Consider the following 19,661-nt stretch of genomic DNA (forward strand, 5'->3'; position numbering starts at 1 on the left):
GTTTAATAATATATTTCCCCAAATGAGTCATGCAACAGTATCAGATGTGTTAGGCCAATCCTGCTTGAATGCAACAGTGGGTCAATTGTTGCAAATGCAAGGAAGTTTCCAATGAGAGGGGAGGAGGTAAATGATAGAAGAATCGAAAAGGCCTCCTGATCTTGAAGCATAATTTCATTGTTCTTTCAAACTTGATGTGACATCAAGCACATTTGTTAAAATGCACAGCATGTTTTACATGGTTTTATGAAAAAAAAAGTGGACTGTTTGGTTGGTATGCAATACTTACAAGAAGCAAGTAAAGCAATCCTTTTTCATCCACACATGAGAAGTCACCATCAATATAGCTATCTGCTAGACCCAAGTCTGCTCTGGTTGCGATCTGTCAACATTAGTTTTAGTAGAGCTGTTGCAACCATGCTTTACTTAGTACAAATGAGAGATTCTCAAGGCTACTAAAAACTAGTTTAGTTTTCGATCTACCTTCCAGTAAAAGCATGGATGATGTATTTGCAAAATGCTCTTATTACTGTTTTTGTTGCTGACTTCACCAAATTCTAGGATTGGACCACCAACTTCCTGCAATCTGGCGTAAGTAGTTCAGTACTCATTTATTCTACATGGTAGGTGAAGGCAATAATTAAACCCCAGAATTGTTGATGCTATCTTGTTTAAGTATTAATATTCTTTGAAAAAAAAAAAGTTGTTCCAAGAGCGTGTTGCAAGCTATATATAGTAAAATATAAGGCACAATTACTAGGAGTTTCTATTTTTGAAACACCGTTTTAGGACACATCCAAGTAAAGAGGGTGTGAAGTAGTACATATAACTTGGTCATTCTACTTGAAACATTAGAAAAACAAAATGCTAACATCTATTGCAATGGTGATTTATGCCTCACATGCAATAAAGCATATGCAATAAAGTTGACTAATATTGAACACCTTAGTTGCAACATTCTAAGGCATGCAAAAACCCCATCTTGCTATATAGAACATAGAATGCTACACGTTAAGTGTAATGTCCTGGGCTATAACTTGCAATACAACATCTATCTTACTGAATTTTGGCAACTTGACTCTTCACCAATTCAAAGAAATACTATAGATATAATGTTGCCTACAACATCCTCCTAAAGGATTGTGATTTGGCCATTGAATGCTGTTAAAACACAAGAAAAAGATAATGTGTAGCCCTATTGTTTGTGTCAAGTTGAGCATTGAGATATCCCTAGTTGGGATCAAGCAGTGCTTATAATGACAATATCTTCAAACCAATGTTTGTACAATAGTTTGTGTATTACCAATAAGTTTAGATACTAGTGAAAACAATTATTTATACCATATAGAAAACAAACTTAGAAAACAATTATTTACACCTTATAGAAAACAAACTTAGATTTGCTAGAGCAGAAATCTCTTTTAATGTTGTTGTAGCAAAATTGTTTGTGAATTCAATAAAGATGAAATCCCAAAGTGTACAATCAAGATAGCTTTGACAACTTCAAAATATTGCTCTACACAATATGGAAACACAAGAAGTGCAAAAAAGTCCTAAATCAAGGAGAAAGACGCACAAGAAAAAGTGCAAGTCAATGCTTTTGTAAAAAATCACAAGGCGCACCATGATTTATTTTAAGAGTGTTGGACTCTCACTTGTGCAAATTGTAAAGGTAGATGGGCAGTAGGAAGGAAGCTAGGAAGATAGGAAAACAATGGAAAAAAGGGTCTAGGCTATGGTTGGCCATGTAAAAAGGGGATAACCGCCTAAGTGGAATTTAGGGCTTTGTATATAAAGTTCAAAAGATGAATGAGAGCTCATTCTTTGGTGTGTGGCAAAGTGGACTCTCTCTTTTCTTCTTCTTCTCTTGCTTGTGAGTGAGTGAGTGAGGGAGTGTGAGTGAGTGAGGGAGGGAGTGTGTGAGGGTGAGGGATCTTGGAGGTGAAAACAAACTTAGAAAACAATTATTTACACCTTATAGAAAACAAACTTAGATTTGCTAGAGCGGAAATTTCTTTTAATGTTACTGTAGCAAAATTGTTTGTGAATTCAATAAAGATGAAATTCCAAAGTGTACAATCAAGATAGCTTTGACAACTTCAAAATATTGCTCTACACATGTCATTACTTAAGCCTTTCCTATCACAAGTTTGGAGAGGTTAGATGAGACCTTTGGGCCTACAAAAATTACACTTTTTCTTCCTCCCATGGGCAATAGGATTTTGGTAGCAATGCACTTGGCTTAGCTATGGGAAAGTAGTTAGATCATGGAGCATGTTGAAGATATGGAGCGACCAAGAGGATGCAAAGACAATGCATTTGAGTTTGCCCAAGAGGCTGCGGGGCTTGGAGAGCTCTTACAATGGTTTTTTAGAGCACTCATTAATAGATCATTATGAAGGTTATTCTTTGGGGGGGGCGGGGGGGGCGGGGGGTGCGGGCGGGGGGTGCGGACTTTGGTTTACAAATTAAGGATTAGCTTCACACTTCCTATATGAGGACTTTCGAAGAGTCTAAATTTTTTCCACATTATAGAATTCATATAAACATCATTTGCAGTTGAAACTTCTCCAAAGAAACTCTACAAAAAGTAAGATCCTTTCAAGACAGGTTTTGGACAATTGTGTGAGTCAATAAGGGACAAAATCTTGTAATCACCAATGAGATAGATATGAAACACATGTGAAGGACCATTATACTGGCCAACCAACGATGTATGGATTGAATAAGCCATCTGAAATTTACTTTAGTCATGACATATTCAATTGATGAGAAAGCTTTTGTACATGCACCTTTCCTCACAGCAACCTCCCACTTAAAGGTGAATGTGCCTTGAGTGAGGAGCCCGTAAGGCAGATGGAGCATAGGGGGTAACAGTGAGAGACATAGCCCCACTCGTTTGTCCAGCAGGAGTGGAGGCAGTCCGAGTGGTTTTCTATGGTTTCTTAGGAGGAAGTCTCTAGGCCTTGATATGACACTCCTTGTCCACATGGCCAATCTTTGGTAGTGTGTCCAAATCCTTTTTTTCTTAGGAAGTTATTGCTAGATGGGTTTTTTTTTTGTTTGGTTCTGTCTTAGAGGAAGGTATGTTACCCTTGTTTTGGCTTGTCTTTGCATCCTGTGGATTCTTGCCATCTTCGATTTGCCCTTACGAAGAAGAGGCAACTAGACCCCTCTTTGAATAAGAGTATGTGGAGGACTTCTTGTGGACTTGATCATGTAGCCTTGTGTAATGCAAAAAATGGCACTCGAACTCATAGAAGGTTGGCAATTGGGGCAACAAGATAATATATTGAATGAAATGGAAGAATTTTTGAGGTAGTTTTTAAAAAAAGAACGTAACTTGATTGTCGTTTGAATTCGGGGAGCCAGTAGTGGCAAACTAAGTCGATAACCACTAATACTCAGTCAACTTAACTTTCACATCATCCCCTTTCTTAATGGAAAACTTTTGAAGCTCAAAATCGACAATGATACATTGAGTGCGATCTCATGCTGGCTGATGGTCAATGAGATGACTCCAACGCTTAGATGCAAGGGAAAAATGATGTAATTGAGAGTGTAACTCAGGAAGAAACCCCTATATTAACTCAACATTGGCTGTGGCATTGTGGGCTCTCCATTGACATATGTGATCAGGGTGAGCTAATCGAGAGACATTGATATTTAGGCACTTGTTGCATAAAGTTTGATGAAGTGGTGAAATTTGACTCGTTAAAACGAGTCTTATCCGTAAAGGGATTCTTGGCATTGGAATCGGAGTGGTACTGCTAGGAGATGGAAAAGGTGTGTAATGAGCATAGGGTGGATAGAATGGGGGAGTGGAGTGTCTACCATGCATGCAAAAAGTGTGCACAATGGATCAAAATAGAGACATGGGCATTATAACCGCATGAGCAGCCCATGGAGGGATAGGAACACGTGGGGTAGAGGATGGAAATCCCTGCATGGGAGTGACCCAAGGAATGTGTGACAACGTACTGTAAGCAGAGGATGGAAATCCCTACATCTGGAAGGTCAATGAATGTGGAGGTGAGTGTTCGAGGATAGTGAGGGGGATGCCCATCACAGTTGTCCCAAGGCGAAAAGAAGTGCTCATTTGTGGACATATGGAAAGCACAAAGTTAAAGGGCGAAGTAGTGGGGTGTAAAGGGGTAGTAAAGAGGGTAGGTAGAAGATAGTGTGGAGAAAGAGAAAGTGCTAGGAGTTGAGATGGAGGATCCAACTCCTAGTGTGTTAGATGTGGAAATTGAGTGCAATCTGAGGTTTTAGAAGGAAGAAGAGAGGAAATCAAGATGTGGACTAGAAATGGGTGGGATGAATGGGATTTGAGAAGAGTTACTTACATGCTCAAATGAAACAAAAGATGTAGATATACCTGATAAAGAATGCTTGCTTTGAGAGCCCCCTCTATTGAAGTTTACATAAAGAAGTTGATCTGGATCTTGCACACCAAAAGGAGAAATAGGAGAGGGTTTTGATTCATACAACTCAAAAGGGCTTGTACATGTGAGAGTATGCAACGGAAAGAGAAAAGTGAACAGGTAGAAAAGGAGACAAAGAGAGAACAAGAGAGAGAAAAAACAATGTGACTATAGTGGCTAAAGGTACAAGGCTATGACAGCCATCCCCAACACGTAGCTCTATGTGTCAATGTGGGCAGTAGACAGTAGTAGGGGGATGAGAGAATGAGGAGGTCTGGCTGATCACCAAGGATCAACTATGGAGAATGAAAGTGGGAGGGCATGCCACCTATATATAGGCAAAAGGTGGCAAAAAATCCAAAATAGGGTCAAAACCCTAAATATGGCCAAAAGTATCCAAAAAGAAATGCACCAATGTGCCCTCTATCTAAAGTGTCTAAAATACATAAAATGACAAACAAATACAATGTTAGAGCTCATAAGGTTCTTGTTTGACTTAGATTGCAGCTCATAGGCAGGAGATGACCACACCAGAGACATGATTGCTAACACCGCCTCTTAGATCTTGGATGTGGCAGAAGGCCAAAGGACATGCACATCCGAGGGTGGTAGGAAGAGTGCCAATGTCGATGAAGTCCATCGATGAAGAATGCCAGCCAAGAAACAAGACTCCCTCTCCATATAAAAATATGATCAAACGGAACGCCATCAAAGGGTGAAGGGAAATGCAGAGGTCTCGAACGGATCACTCGTGAAAACTCTAGTTGGGAATGGGTGAGCCAAGCTTGTGACCCAACCATGAGACAATAGCAAAGAACTATCGAAGGCGTCGTAAGGTACATAGAAATAACAAGGACCAAGGGCCAAGTGGCAAAGGATGGTGGCTTGATGACAAAGAAAAGAAGTCGCCAAATAAAGGCCTAAAGTAGACTAGAAACCTTGAAGAAACTCCTCACAATCCTAGAAAGGCCCCTTTGAAACACAAATGTGTGAGAGGTGAGAGGATGCACAAAGATTAAAGCTCAACTGAGAGTACAATTGACATTGAAGAGAGTATGTGAGAGTGAAGATACGATTTTCAATGCAATAATCAAAGTGTGTATTGTGCAAGTACAAAGTACAACCCTAAAATCTTAGGGTTGCTAATGTGTGTTCACACTCGAAAGGTGTAAAACATGATAAGTGCCCAAATTGTGTAACATAGACACATAAAATGAAAGAGAATAAAGCTAGGGGAAAAAACCTCTTGTAAGGAGAGTAAAAAGTGCCCTAGTATCCTATCGAGAATCATCGACACTCCTCTATGAGTATAGGTGTGAGTCAAACCCAATAAATCCCCTTGGAGTGAAGAATGATCAATATACAAGGATCATCCACCAAAGGATATCAAATTTAAAGCTTTGCAGAATGCTTCAAATTTGTTGCGAGGAAGAGCTTTGGTGAAGATGTCTACCACATTACTAGTGGTAGGACAGTAGGCAAGGCTGATATCTCCTGCATGTAGCCTGACTGAAAAAGTGATAGTGAATCTCTATGTGTTTTGTGGGTGCATGAAACATTGGGTTCCGTGCCACTTCAATGGCACTCTAACTGTTAGTAAACAAAGGAGTAGGCTCTATGACAGATACATCTAAATCAGCCAACAACCATCTCAACCATACACATTCAACTATGGTAGTGAAAGCTCCCTTGTATTTAGCTTCACATGACAATGTGGCAATAGTGGATTGTTGTTTGCTAAGCTAAGAGATCCAAGATGAGCCAAGAAAGAAACAATTACCACTAGTAGAGTGACGTGAATCAAAATTACCAACCCAATCTAAATCATTGTAAGCATGTAGTTCTAGTGGTTCCCCCTTGGTGTAAAGCAATCTGGGAGTCCTAGCATCCTGCAAGTAACAAAAAATACACTTGGCAACTTGCCAATGTGACATGTGTGGGCGATGCACATATTTGCTTAGGGCTGAAACTACAAATTGAATATTTGGCCTTGTCTTGCATAAGTAAATGAGACATCCAACTGTTGGAGCATACGTACGGATATCAAACAAATCACTATCATCATGCAAAGACAGCTTGAGTCTAGGTTCCATTGGTGTGCAAACTAGCTTGCATTCCTTTAAGCCAAACCTCTCAAGAAATCTACAAATGTATCTAGACTGTGACAATCCAATGCCTCTAGCATCATGAATGAATTGAATGCCCGAATAATAGTGCAAAGGCCCTAAATGTGACATCTCAAAAGTTTGCTACAAACATTGTTTGAATGCTGAACTCTGATCAACATGTGTCCCTGTGGGTAGAAGATCATCAACATAAAGACGTATGACAAAAAAGAACCCCCCCTCTTTACAAACATAAAGTGTAGACTATGATGAGTTGTTAATGAACCCTTTACCGAGTAAAAAGGCATCAATTTTTGCATACCAAGCTTGGGAAGCTTGCTTCAAACCATAAAAAGCATTTTTCAGTTTGCATACCAAGTGTTCGGATCTCAAAACTGCAAAACCAATGGATTGCTATATATACACTTCTTCTTGAAGTTCCCTATGTAAAAATGCAGTCTTAATATCAAGCTGGTACACAATTGAACCATAACCGAATGGTAGTCATGCGGGATGTAGGAGCAAATGCCTCGTCATAGTCAATGTCTTTCTTTTGTGCATAGCCTTTGGCCACAAGCCTGGCTTTATACTTGTCAATGGATCCATTTGCATTTCTTTTTAGCTTATAGACCCACTTTGTACCAATGGCTTTCTTCCCAACAGGCAAGGTCACTAAATCCCATGTTTGATTCTTTATTATAGAATCAAACTCAGCTTGCATTGCTGCCATTCAATGCACACTATGTTGTGCATCCTCAAAACATTCAGGTTTCTCATCATCAAGTGTACGTGCTACCATAACAAACTCCATTGTTTGTGCACCAAAAAATCAAAAACCACATCCCTACTGACCAATACTTTCTTAGAGACAAGATCATACAATCTATATCCTTTTCTTTCATTGTTGTACCCTATAAAAATGCATTTAACAGCCTTGTTGTCCAACTTCTTTCTTAGTACCTTGGGAATGTGAGTATACATAAGACACCCAAAAGTACAAAAGAGTCCAATAGAAGATTTCCGGTTGTTCCAAGCCTTAAAAGGCATGATATTCTTTAATGCCTTGGTAGGGAACCTGTTCAAAACATGGCAAGCACACATAATTGCTTCCATCCAAAAACTATGTGGCAAACTCTTTACTTTTACCATACATCTAACCATCTCCATGAGTGATTGATTCTTCCTCTCTGCAATCCCATTATGTTGTGGAGTATAAGCAGTAGTGTACTGATGGACAATGCCTTTTTGCTTCAAAAAATTATTTAAAATGGAAGACATGTATTCCTCCCCTCATTCCGAACGGACAATCTTAATCTTGTAGCGAGATTGATTTTCAGCAAGTGCTATAAAAGCCAAAAATGCATCATATACCTCCGACTTTTCCACCAATGAGTAGACTCAGCAAAAACGAGTAAAGTCATCAATGAAAGTGACAAAACAGTAAGAGCCACCCAATGACTGTTTGCATAGGGCCACATCCATTCGAATGCATAATTTGTAATCTCGCAATTGCTTTAAAAGCAACATCACGAGGAAATGAAAAACGATGCATTTTTTCCAAAATGCAACCCTCACATATATGCTCAGGAGGTCTCTCCAAGAGAGGTAAGCCATTAAGCATTTGTGTACATTGCATGAGCATCAAGCTGCCATAGTTAACATGCCCCATGCAAGCATGCCATAACTCTGTCTATGGCATAGTAGGAGTAAGAGTAGATGCTAGATAGACGAATTGATCAACTGAATAAGCATCTAACTCATACAATCCATGGCTAAAGTGTCAGTCAAAACCAAAATCATGAGTTCTTTTTCTCTGACCATACATCTGTCATCATCAAATGTGACTTGCAGACCACACTTTCCCAAAGAAGAAATAGATTACAAATTTTTATTTATACCTGGCACAAATAATGTATCCTACAAATGGAGAATAGAGCCATCAAAGGTTGTCAACACAATCTCCCCAATACCTCTAACAAAGTATGATGCATTGCTGACATACTACATAGACTTACCAACAGGAGCTGCAATAACGGAGGAAAACAAATCCTTGCGAGATGTAATATGCCTAGAGGAAAAATTGACAGAGAACCAAGTGCTTGCAAGCTCAATAGAGCTAAATGCTCTATCAGCTGAAGAAGAGTCACAACTGCAAGTGTAGAAATAGTAGTCACGGTTTGCAAAACAAAAGATACGGACTTAGTAGTGGCAAAAGGTATATCAGAAACAGACATCCCCGACTCCTCCTTTTCCTTGGTTATGCGCTTCCTACATTTTGTGATGTAGTGACTTGGCTTCTTGCAATAGTGGCACTTGCCCTTCTTGGCTTGTGTGCCCCCTATTTCTTGCTACTCTGTGAAGTACTTGAAGTCCCAGAGCTTTGCAGAGCATTTTTAGCTTGGCTGCCCTTTCCCTTTTACCTTGCCATACAAGCTTTGTGTTGCTTATCTTTGGGGAAGTGGTTGAGTTGGAGTGGGTTGAGCAAGTTGAGCAGGCTGAGTGGGCCTTTGCCCACGTCCTCCTGGAGAAGATGTGATAGGAGCCACAACTCCAAGCCAAACTTCTTCACCACTGACATAATCCCAAAGATCCTTTGCAATCAACACATTTTTCGTCATAAAAGACCATAGAGAATAGTTGTTGCCATCCAACCTATGCTCCTTGGACACATATGTGATTACATCACCTTGTCCTTGATTGGCCATGGTAAATGTCAATGATCAAAGAGCACGAGAGCAATACTTCAAGTTGGATCACTGGGAATCTGAGAATTTCTAGAAATTACAGCAAGCACCTTGCTATAATTAGCAAATCTGATCACACTCTATCAAAAATTGTCTGATGTACGCGCTCTTGAAGGTACAAACAATGCTAAGCAGCACAAATAATGCAAAAACCCTAAAATTTGTTGTCTCAAAATGCACAAATTCAGTCTATTACTACAGACTGTCATTGATGTACATTTGCCAATGTCTGAGCTAACATCAAAAGCCCCAAATTTTTGGCATGAAATTCACAAAATCTCTGCAATAAATGTGTCCCTGACACTTGCGCAAACAGAGATATGTTGTTTGGGCACAAGTCTCTTCCAAAAGATTAAATGTGTCAAGAAAGCACTCCATGCAGCATGACCATAGAGGGTAGTTAGTCCCATCAAGCTTGTCACATGCGGGTAGAGGATGCCATCAATGATCAAGGACTAAAAACCATGGGAGAATATAATGGGAAAGAGTGATAGGATGGTGGTTAGCGGTCTGAATAGTCCCAAACACACGATCCCTCAAAGCATACACATTGACTTTATCTATCCTTCAAGAAATACCTGCAAGAATAAAACAAAGAAGATGCTGCTACTGGGATGTCCTCCACCTCTAAGGGTTCGTTAATATGTTGATCAAAGAGCACTATAGACGGAGAGTATCCACGTTGAGAGAGACAACTTGATGCTGCGTAAAGAGGGGTGAAACTGCAACATGTAGATATGGCTGCAATAAATGCAGTCAATACAGGTCAAAACCTGTTGCTCGACTAGGAAAAGGGTTCCTTGGCAAAGAAAGTGACTGTCCAGTAGAAAACATGGCAAATAAAAGTATGTCCATGTGAAAAAACAGGCTGCCCAGCATAGAAAGGTGCTGCCCAACCTGAATAAGGCCGCACAGGTGCAGTAAATGTTGTCGCCTAGGATTGTGAGAGACCGCCCAGCACAGAAAGGTGCCGCCCAGCACAAAAATCTGGAATAGGAGAAAACAAAGAAGGTGAAGGTGAAGGTGTCTAAGACTCCGTGATTCAGTTATGAGTTGTTCATGTGCCTCGCACAAAACCAAGCCTCCACAATATCCATAGAATACTCTTTAAAAGAGCACCAATTTTGAAATTGGGTGAAGAAACTGCTTGGGTTTGCACTCAGGAAACATGGTGTATGACCACAATAGAAACACAAAGACACAAGTAGTGGCATACAAAACTCAAACCCTAAAGGCAACAAAACTCAACTGAAAACACAAAAACTCAAAGCGTGACGATGCTTCTATGTCTTACCATTTTGTTAATGTTGCCTATGCTTCAAATGTTTGCAACCCTTTCCATCATTACTTGGATTGAAAATTGCTTGTCCTCCTCTGGGTTGCTGATGTGTACTTTGATCTTTGTCTAATAGTCATGAGCCTACTTAGGCTGCCCACGATAATACTTTTCTATTTGTTTTTCCATGCTAAGAACTACAAGTAATAAAGCCTCCCAAGACTTTTCAGTATACTCCTCCAAATCTATCTAATCTACTGTCCTTAATTGATTTTGCGCAAAGAACTAACAAGTAGTAAAGCCTCCCAAGACTTTTGGCTGTACTCCTCCAAGTTTTTGTAATTTATTGCCCTTAATTGATTTCGGGCAATCTTCACTTCCACCTTGAAGGTGCAAATATGCCACATGTTGCAAAACTCTTGCTCTTAATATCCAATCTTTTGTTGCTTTTCTTGAACCAAAAGATTTATTCACCATTGTTGAGCATTATCTGAAGCGAAAAAAAGTTGCTTTGTGCACCTAGACCACTTACTATAAATTCTACCTAAGTAAGATAAATCGAACTATTGGATGAAAGAGAAAGCTTCATCTTGTCTTGTGTCAGGGGGATGTGACTTCTTTGATACTTTTCTTAGCATTTGATTTAGTTGACAATCAAATATATATATATATATATATATATATATAAATAAAGTGTGGCTAATTATATTACTTTAAAAAACTTGAATACAAGGAACTGCTCATGCTCAATAGACTAGCTGGAGCTGATGCAGAGTCACAGATATATCAAGTGTAAAAGCTTCTCAGGGTGGTCTAAGGGGGATGGGGGCAAGAAGCCATGGAGGGGGGGTGTATTGCCATCTCAGGCTGCTTGCTTGCATCACGAAAAACAAGTCCTGGCCGCCCCAAAATTAAAATGGAGCTCCTAACGAGCTCGAGACTCGCCCTCTTGCACCTGGTCCCATCGACCGCAGAGGGACTAGATGATGGAGGTCCAAAGCTCTGCTAAAGTCGCCTGTACTGAAAGTCTCTCTCCGCCAAAAACCTCTTGACACTGTGTCTTTCAGAAATGCCATCCAGTAAGACTCCCTATGATCTCCCATACCTCAGAGTGGTCTGCTATGGACTCCAGTACTTCGCAGATAGGTAGAGTCTCCAAACTGGCCACTGCACACGACCCTACCTCAATAATAAATATCGTGTTCTGCATCCCAGCCTCATACAGAAGGTGATGGCCTTGGCTGATTGCCTACCAGCAGAAAGCTCCCCATGAGATACATCCAAGGTTGGGTGCTTTACGGCGGAATATGCGGCATGCTCCTATCCACACGAGCTGCGCCGCCTCACACGACCAAAGGCAGTGCTTTGGAGTTTCGAGAGGCTGCTATGTGCAGTGTTTATAACCACTCTCCTTCTACATCTGGGCTAACCAACTTCCCACTGCTAGGCCTCCACGTGCCACCAACCACCCTTCTCGGCCTCCAGCTATCCCATAGGCGACGCCAGAAGGTCCATCGGAAAGTCTCCATGATGTTGTGCTCCGCCCGATACGTGCTACGCAGTGACGCCTAATCCATATCCTCCTGTGTCAGTACGTGTTTGCGAATCCCAACTGTGTACTCTAGGAACCTCGGTGGCTTCTTGGCGACCGCAGTGGCCGGCCATAGCCACTCTCCCTGATCCCACTCCAGCTCATCCAGTGTCCTGCCCTCCCAAATCCAGAGACGCCACTCCCTGAGCTCCTCCCAAAAGACATAGGGCTCCAACCGCCATGTCTTCTCCTGAAAGGCCAACCACTCGAATCCTCCTCCATGAAAGGATAGCGATCCCCTCATCCTACTACCCTTTGTCAAGGGCCAGACACCCCCCCCTCTTGCACGGTGAAGAACATCCCATGTGGCGCAGCGTCCACTCTACCTACCACCTGTAGGAGAATACCTGCTGGTGAAAACCTAGTGGCCCATACCTCCTCGGGCTCTATCGGCTCTCGTATTGGGGGGGCAAGCCACTCCTGAGGTATTGTTGTGTCTATCTCCCTTCTCCTCAACTCAACTTCTCTCTGATAGCCTGATGCTCGTTGCAGCACCTCCTCATCCACCATCCTGTACACCTCTTGCCATGTCCTGATGGTATGGGCTGGGCCGGCCTCCCAACTAGCCCGTTGAATGTAGGGGCGCTCGCCAACCCATCCTGATCTCAACAATGGGGGTTCTAGATCATTGGCTGGCGGTTTATCTTCTCCTGGCAGCGTGGGGGGACTTTGAATTAGGGCCTTACGGAGGCCCTGCCACACACGAAGCACGTTGCGTAGGAAGGGGGATTTGAGGGGGTGATCTGGGCTCGCATGAAGATCCATCTCAGGGACGGCGTCGAATCACCGCCAAGCCTTGGTCTACAATTCTAGAGACCCTCTTGCAATAGGACCTTCTAGGTCTACCCTCCTGGTGTGAGGCCACAGACTATTAGCTTGCCCAAGAGGGCCATACTCTGATGCTTTGGGTCTATGGTCCCAAAGCATCCTAGAGACCCTCCTGCAATAGGACCTTCTAGGTCTACCCTCCTGGTGTGAGACCACAGACTATTAGCTTGCCCAAGAGGGCCATACTCTGATGCTTTGGATCTATGGTCCCAAGCCCTCTCTCTGATCGATGCCGGATGATGGTCGCCCACTCCACCTTGGCCCGGGAATCCCTGGAACCGTCTTACCCGGCCCAAAGGGAAGTTCTGCACTAGGCGGTGATGCTGAACTACACAGGACAAGGAGAAGCACCAACACGAGGCGATGTACCAAGCCGTTGCTAGGAGGACCTAGTTAACCACCAGGGCTCGACCTGCTAGGGAAAGGCGAGCAATACTCCAATAGGTCAGCTTCCTCCGAATAGAGTCAAGGACTCGAAGAAACTGCTTAGCGGGGGTGATGTTGAGTTCCATCTGGAACCCTAGGTAACGGATGGTCTGCCCTCTGCACACCCATCTAAATCCCAAGTGGACGCCCCGCTCTGTGCTAGAGTCTAGCTCTATACAATCAAATATATAGATGTGAGATGCATGTGTTGTGCAAGACACATATATCGCAATAATGGGCCAAGGACCTTAAGAAGGCAAGAGGCACCAAAAGCAAAAGTTATAATAAGTTCTAGTTGATAGGTACTAAGTAGGTGGTACTTGGTGTCAGATTTTGGTTTGGATCATTCTATTAGCCACTGTTAATGGCAATGGTGACATATGTTGTACGAGTGGTGGACAACAAAAGTGATGAGAAGATATGAAGGAACACCAATGATAATGTTGTAGCTTGGTGCTAGCTTAGGCCACTCAATTTCCAACCACAATGATCCTCGAGCAGCCTCTACTCATGCCAAACCAAAAGCTCACCAACAGACTTCTTTTCTAATACCACCACCCAACCACTTGAGAACAACATCAAAGTCTACCACCCAAAAGGATCTAGAAACTACGAATTAATTCATTAATTAATGCCATTTCATGGGCTAATAAATATTAATGAACACTTGGATGACAAATTGGTCTAGCCAATTTAATTGTTGGCTGGTAAAATTATTTTTTAAAGTAAGAATTAATAAATATATTAATTTTCATAATTAATATTTTGAGAATTAATTTAATTGGGATGTAAATTGCTGAAAAATGCATTTAGAAGGTTGCCACTTGGTAAAACTTACCCATGCAAGTGAGGGAAAGGCTATCAACCCGACTGATGGATCTTGATTCCAGCATTGTGGGGGTTAGGAGAGGAGAAGAGAGAGCTACTACTGCAATTTTCCAGCCATTGATTATTATCCTAACCATTGGAGATTGTCAAAGAACTGCCCCTAGCTGATCAAGAGGCCATTGGAGGCACGTGATAGCCCCTATAGGCTGTCTATAGGGAGGCGATTGGGGCTCCTGTTGATGCCGGGTTGCAGCCAATTAGCCATTCATAGCAAGGAAGCATTAAATTTCAGTCAATTTTGACAATGAAACATTGAAAATTTCTCTCCACCTTCCCATCTATTCTCTCAGCCAATTCACACCTTCCCTCAAGAGACAGGTAAATTCAGTCCCATGAGGGTGCAATTGAAAAATTTCTGCTGCTAAACCCTAATCTACTGCAATAATTAGGATTTACCAGCCACCTAGGAAGAGTGCTCAGAATTTAGGACCTAGTACTTGAAATTTAGCAGCTGGAATTTGGGGATTTCAGAGAATTTCAAGAGGCTAGCCAGCCAAAATTAAGTTTGGGGCAAAATTTTCACGTGTGGAGCAAATTTAAGGTCAATTCCCAAGCAAACCATAGGGCAAATTGGTTTGAAGGCTTGCTGGTTGCTATGGACAACAAGATGTATTGAAGATTGAAGGACATCAGGTTGGATCTCAGTGTACTTGAACATTTAGCAATACAAGCTAAAGACATACTACAAGGGGCCAACTTTTGGGGCTAATGAGGTGTCCAATGTCCAAGATTAAGTGGTAACTTTTGTATTTTCAGTTTATGAGAATTTTATGCCTGTTGTAATTAGTGCTTGATCAAGTTATTCACCACCCTATCCGAGAGGGCAGGCTAGTTTTATATTGTATTCCATTGACCTTTTTTGAGGACCTCAGATTTTGGCACTTTCATTGTCATCCACTCTATAGACTTGCACTAATAAAGTCTAGACCTCCCAATAGTTACTCACTCAGGCTTTATAACAGACTTCCCCTTTCTTGTATATCTCTATTTTGGAAGTTCCTTACAGGCCTGTTTTGTACTTTGTACTTTGCCTTGGGAAACTTTGTCTTGAAGGGATTTCTTAATAGAATCTTTTTCCTCTCAGAAGATGGTCAGATGCCCATCCTCTTGTTAGACTTTGTGCTGCTAGGCAAGAAGGATGTAGCTTCTTACGGAGATTGTGCTAGTGCCAATACAGGCTGCAGATGATGAATCCAACTCCCACATGGTAGGCTGACTTGCTGCAGGCTGAACAGCTCATTGGACCACTCAGTTGGCTGCCATTTCCTCTTTTAAAGGTTGTTTCCCTGGAGCTGGGGAATTAATTCGACCCTCCTCCTTTTCTCCATTATTCTATGTCTTCCTCAGCCCATCTTAGAATTGTCCCCGTCTTTTATCTGGCTGCTGTGTTGCCTTTGCCCTTGCACATGCACCTTTATATCGTTTTTTGGACCATTTGCTGTGTTTCTTCATTTCTGTGCACTCACTGGTTTACCAATGTCAATAAAATACTCTCTCCATCCATACTAATTCACAAGTGTTTGCTGCTGTATGTGCATTCGCTACTGTTTACCACTATTCATTGGACAGGGGTCTTCAATTGGGTAAGGATAGTTTACATCATGCTAAATCATTGGGGTATCTGTTGGTCTGTAAATTTTGAAATGAATGATAGCTATACTTGTTTTGCATCATTATTTATTTGGGCATAAAAATGTTGGGAGAGAATTCATGGAGTGCAGGAAACAGTCTGTTCACAATGGTAGAGGAGCCATTCTGTTATTTCATCATTGCACACCTCATCTTGGGTGCTTCCTAGAATCTCTGTGCCCTCAAATGACAACACTAAAGTGACTATGATTACATACAAACTAAAATTGTTTTCAAGGGATAATGGCTGGTAATACTTTTGAAGCTGCCATTGTGTTACTGAATCACTTCACCTTTCTTGCTTTCTAGAGTCTTTATGTATGTCACAGATGACAATGCGGATATACTACAAATACTTTCAAGGGTTATTGTATGACACATTCAACACTGCAATTAGCAATAAACAAAAGCAGCAAAATAGTTGTAGCCAGGGCATTTATACTATTTAAAAAGGAGAACTACAAATGGCACTTACTGTATGTATCCTTTCTTGATGTAACTGTGAAGAAAGTTTATTACTATATGTCGTGCAGCATATTCTGTCCACGTGGAACCTTTGTAACGAATATTTTTGAGGGGCTTAAATGTGTCTCCTAGCAAGCTTTTTGCAGTGGCAATTCCAGACTGCAGGAGACGACAAATAGTCACCATAAGCATAGGAAAATATATCCATACTGAGGGGTAATGATGCAACATTGCAAGCATGCACTATCGGTTCAAGTTCAAAATCATGTGGAATCTTAAAGTTACAAAGCCATATCACAAAAGTCTGAGAGGAGAACTTCCTTAAATAAAATTTGGTTTCAGGGTTCTCTGACGCCTTGCTATTTCCAAGTCAAGTTACACCTTGTACAAGTCCACCCAATGGAAACAAGCACCATGATTCTGATGCTCTCAGACAGCCATAGGAAGTTGCAAGCCATGGATATGTAAGTACAGAGTACGGGATGGTAATGGTCAAATTCAACTTATTAGCTCCTTTCAAGCAAAAGAGCTGGCATTGCAGTTGAGGTCTGGGAGATACTGTGTGATTCATTTGTAAGACAATGGTGAGGCCTGTACATGTGCGTGCCCATATGCAAAGATACGCTATATTCAACGTGATTGAAGTTTTCCAACCAAGTTCATGTTTTGTGCATGCACATGTGTGGACATGGTTAAGGGCACTTGACAATTCGGTAAGAGTTTTATTGCTGAAGTCATTAATTATGTGACTTGTTTATGAATACTTTCGCACCCAGTTCTGGTGTTTGAAGGCTACATTGGGCATCAAAGAGCAATTTGGTCCTCAAGGAAAGACACTTCACTTCCTAAGTCAGCTTTCAGAGGAATGTGCTTTTGTAAAATTTATTCTCAATAAGGTCACTTAAATGTGGGTTCAAATAGTAAAGGGCTTTATAGAAGGCAACATTTAGGCCCTCAAACTTGAAGGCAAAGGTAGGGTTGCCAAAAATACGAACTTGTAACATCATATGACAACAACTATAATGGATACTTGAAAGATCTCAAATTTGGAAGTGAAGAAAATATTTTTTAGTTTATTACCTTCAATCCTGCTTCATGGAAGCCATTGCCTGCAACATAGATAATGTATAGTATCAGTTTTCTTTATTTGAAATGGACATTAAACTAATCACTTTTACAAGCCAGTTCTAGAAGTGCCTGAGATGGAACAATAAAACAATGAAATATTATTTTGTTGGTACTTCATATTTTTGTTGTTCTAGTTGCATTATCCTTCTTAGACTTAGATAAAGTTTCAAGATATGTAGGAGTCTCATTTTGTGCACAATTCTACATGTTGGTAGTAACCTTATGTTGGTCCCATTCACTGTTTGCCAAACTTTTTGAACCAAGCCTATACAAAAACCTGCCTTGTCCTTGTTAAATATTGAGTAAAGTGTGAAGGTACACTAGCGCTTGTAGACGAAAACACTTGGAGGTATAAATACAATTAATCTACAATAAAATCAGACAACAACACAAAAATGAAAAGAAGAACAAACTAATGAATGAATGAGAGAATGAAAGGATTCAGGAATAGATACAAAATGAAGGGTGCTTAAGGAGTTGAGATTTCCAACAATCACTTTTTTGTTGGAGCGGATAGAGGGAGAATGTTTTCCTCTAAGAATGGATTCTGAGTGCAGCAAACCACAAATGGAATGAAAAATTGATGTAGAGAGATAAGAAGAACAGTGTTTTTGCTGGAACGATCAAACACAGTAGTGCATAGCCTCATGATAGTCTTTAATGGAGTGTGGAGCAGCTGGCAGCGCAAATGCAGCCACCTGAAGAGGATCTGAAAGTAAGTGATTGCTACAGATGCTGAAGGAGATGCTCAAGAGCACCCTAATACTCACGCAGCCTCCAAGTGACGAGAATGATGGGCAATAATAGTTGTGGATCTGTTACAATTGACCCAAGCTCCGTCGCCCGTCATCGCTGACCTGCCACCGTGCTCCTGCAACCCCTGTCTCTCCCGTTGACTCACCACAACGCCCCCCCACGACCCAACCGTTCCGTCCGCCTCTCCCCTCCCGCAACGCGTTGTGCCTCTTGACCCCGCCAGGCTGTCGCGCCATCGAGCTGCTTCCAACAGCACTGCCCCACATCCCCCCCCCCCAGCTCTGGCTCCGCCAGAAAAACCTCTTTGCGCCAACCTCCCTCAGTCTTGGTTCCGATCTGATGCCCAGGCCCCCCCCCCAAATCTTGCGCTGACCCCCAATCAGACGCCCAACCTGACGTTCTCTGTTGTCCCCCCCTTTCAGACCCCTCTGCGCCTCCCAAATTTGACGCCCAGTCCCCCCCCCCCCCCAACTCCCGCGCTGTCCCCCGTCCCTTTCAACTGGCAGCTCCAGGCCCCTCACCCGCGCGACTTCAGTCTGGAAACATCTTTTGTGGCGCTCGGTGCCTCCATCACCGTCAGAAAACAGAATCCCTTCCCCCCCCCTCTTCATCGACATGGCACACCCCCCCCCCCCCCAGTTGCTCCCTCCATTTGCAGCAACGCTCCCCCCCTCCGACAGTTTAGCAGTGTGATCGGCACGTTTTTCAATAGGGATGCGCAATGGAAACCTCTGTTCAGACACCGGCGCATTCAGCGAGTGCCCCCCCAGTCAAACACCTTGCGCGTAGTCCTCTCTAAGGAACAGCTCTTAGCCGTCCGAGCTGAGGAGCTGGAGCTAATGGAAACAACGATTTATGGTTAGGTAGTAGGACATTCCCCAGCTAGGGCCTAGCTTCGGGACTGGCTACACTCCACGCTGCGCATTGGGACAGCGCAGATCGAGGAGGCGGTCCTATTGGGCCAAGGGATCTTCATGGTCCGGCTCAGCTCGGCGGACGCAGCTCGCGACTTGCTCGCCGGTTCACCATATGCGTCCACGAAGGGGGTCATACACATGGTCCCCTAGTACAGGGGCTTTACTGTGGAGGTGTTTGCACTCCACAATAGGTTTCTTCGGCACCCGGTCACCCTTCTTTTCCTCGACCTGGCGATTGAGTATCGCTAGTTGGTGGAAGACTTTGGACGGCTTTTCGGCACTATCCATCCCGCGTCCTTCGCGGATGCAGTGACAGCTGCACGAGTCCCAAAGGTACGGGTGGCAGTGAAAGATGTCAAGAATATCCCACAGTTCCTAGAGATTGAGGCGGGCGGGCACTCCTTTAGGCAACAAGTCATTGTGACGGGGCAGCCAGGGCAGTGCCTGCGCTGCCATGACTTTTGCACATCAGGCAGCAGGTTGC

The 19,661-nt window shown here is 42.5% G+C and overlaps 1 protein-coding gene and 1 long non-coding RNA gene across 8 annotated transcripts in view; one reads left to right on the top strand and one right to left on the bottom strand.

Moving 5' to 3' along the window:
* The window catches only part of LOC148020267 (uncharacterized), a 46,010-nt gene extending 29,617 nt beyond the window's left edge, over positions 1 to 16,393 (top strand). The window contains exon 5 of the long non-coding RNA XR_015694946.1: positions 16,221 to 16,393. This is a non-coding gene — a long non-coding RNA (uncharacterized LOC148020267). The remainder of the gene's footprint in view (positions 1 to 16,220) is intronic.
* Positions 1 to 19,661, bottom strand: part of LOC148020266 (uncharacterized) — a 119,896-nt gene that overhangs the window by 29,747 nt on the left and 70,488 nt on the right. For all 7 annotated transcript variants that reach the window (XR_015694944.1, XR_015694945.1, XM_087700600.1 and 4 more), the window contains 4 exons: positions 17,457 to 17,485; positions 16,387 to 16,535; positions 484 to 586; positions 290 to 382 (listed from right to left, as the gene is read on the bottom strand). Coding sequence is in view for 5 of the 7 variants with exons in the window: in XM_087700600.1 (XP_087556726.1) it covers positions 290 to 382; positions 484 to 586; positions 16,387 to 16,535; positions 17,457 to 17,485 (374 nt within the window). In the remaining 2 variants the exon portion in view is untranslated. The remainder of the gene's footprint in view (positions 1 to 289; positions 383 to 483; positions 587 to 16,386; positions 16,536 to 17,456; positions 17,486 to 19,661) is intronic.

The sequence above is a fragment of the Lygodium microphyllum genome, chromosome 19 (genome assembly GCF_053477565.2).
Source record: "Lygodium microphyllum isolate KBCC chromosome 19, Lygodium_microphyllum_v1.1.10, whole genome shotgun sequence".
Lineage (NCBI taxonomy): Eukaryota > Viridiplantae > Streptophyta > Polypodiopsida > Schizaeales > Lygodiaceae > Lygodium > Lygodium microphyllum.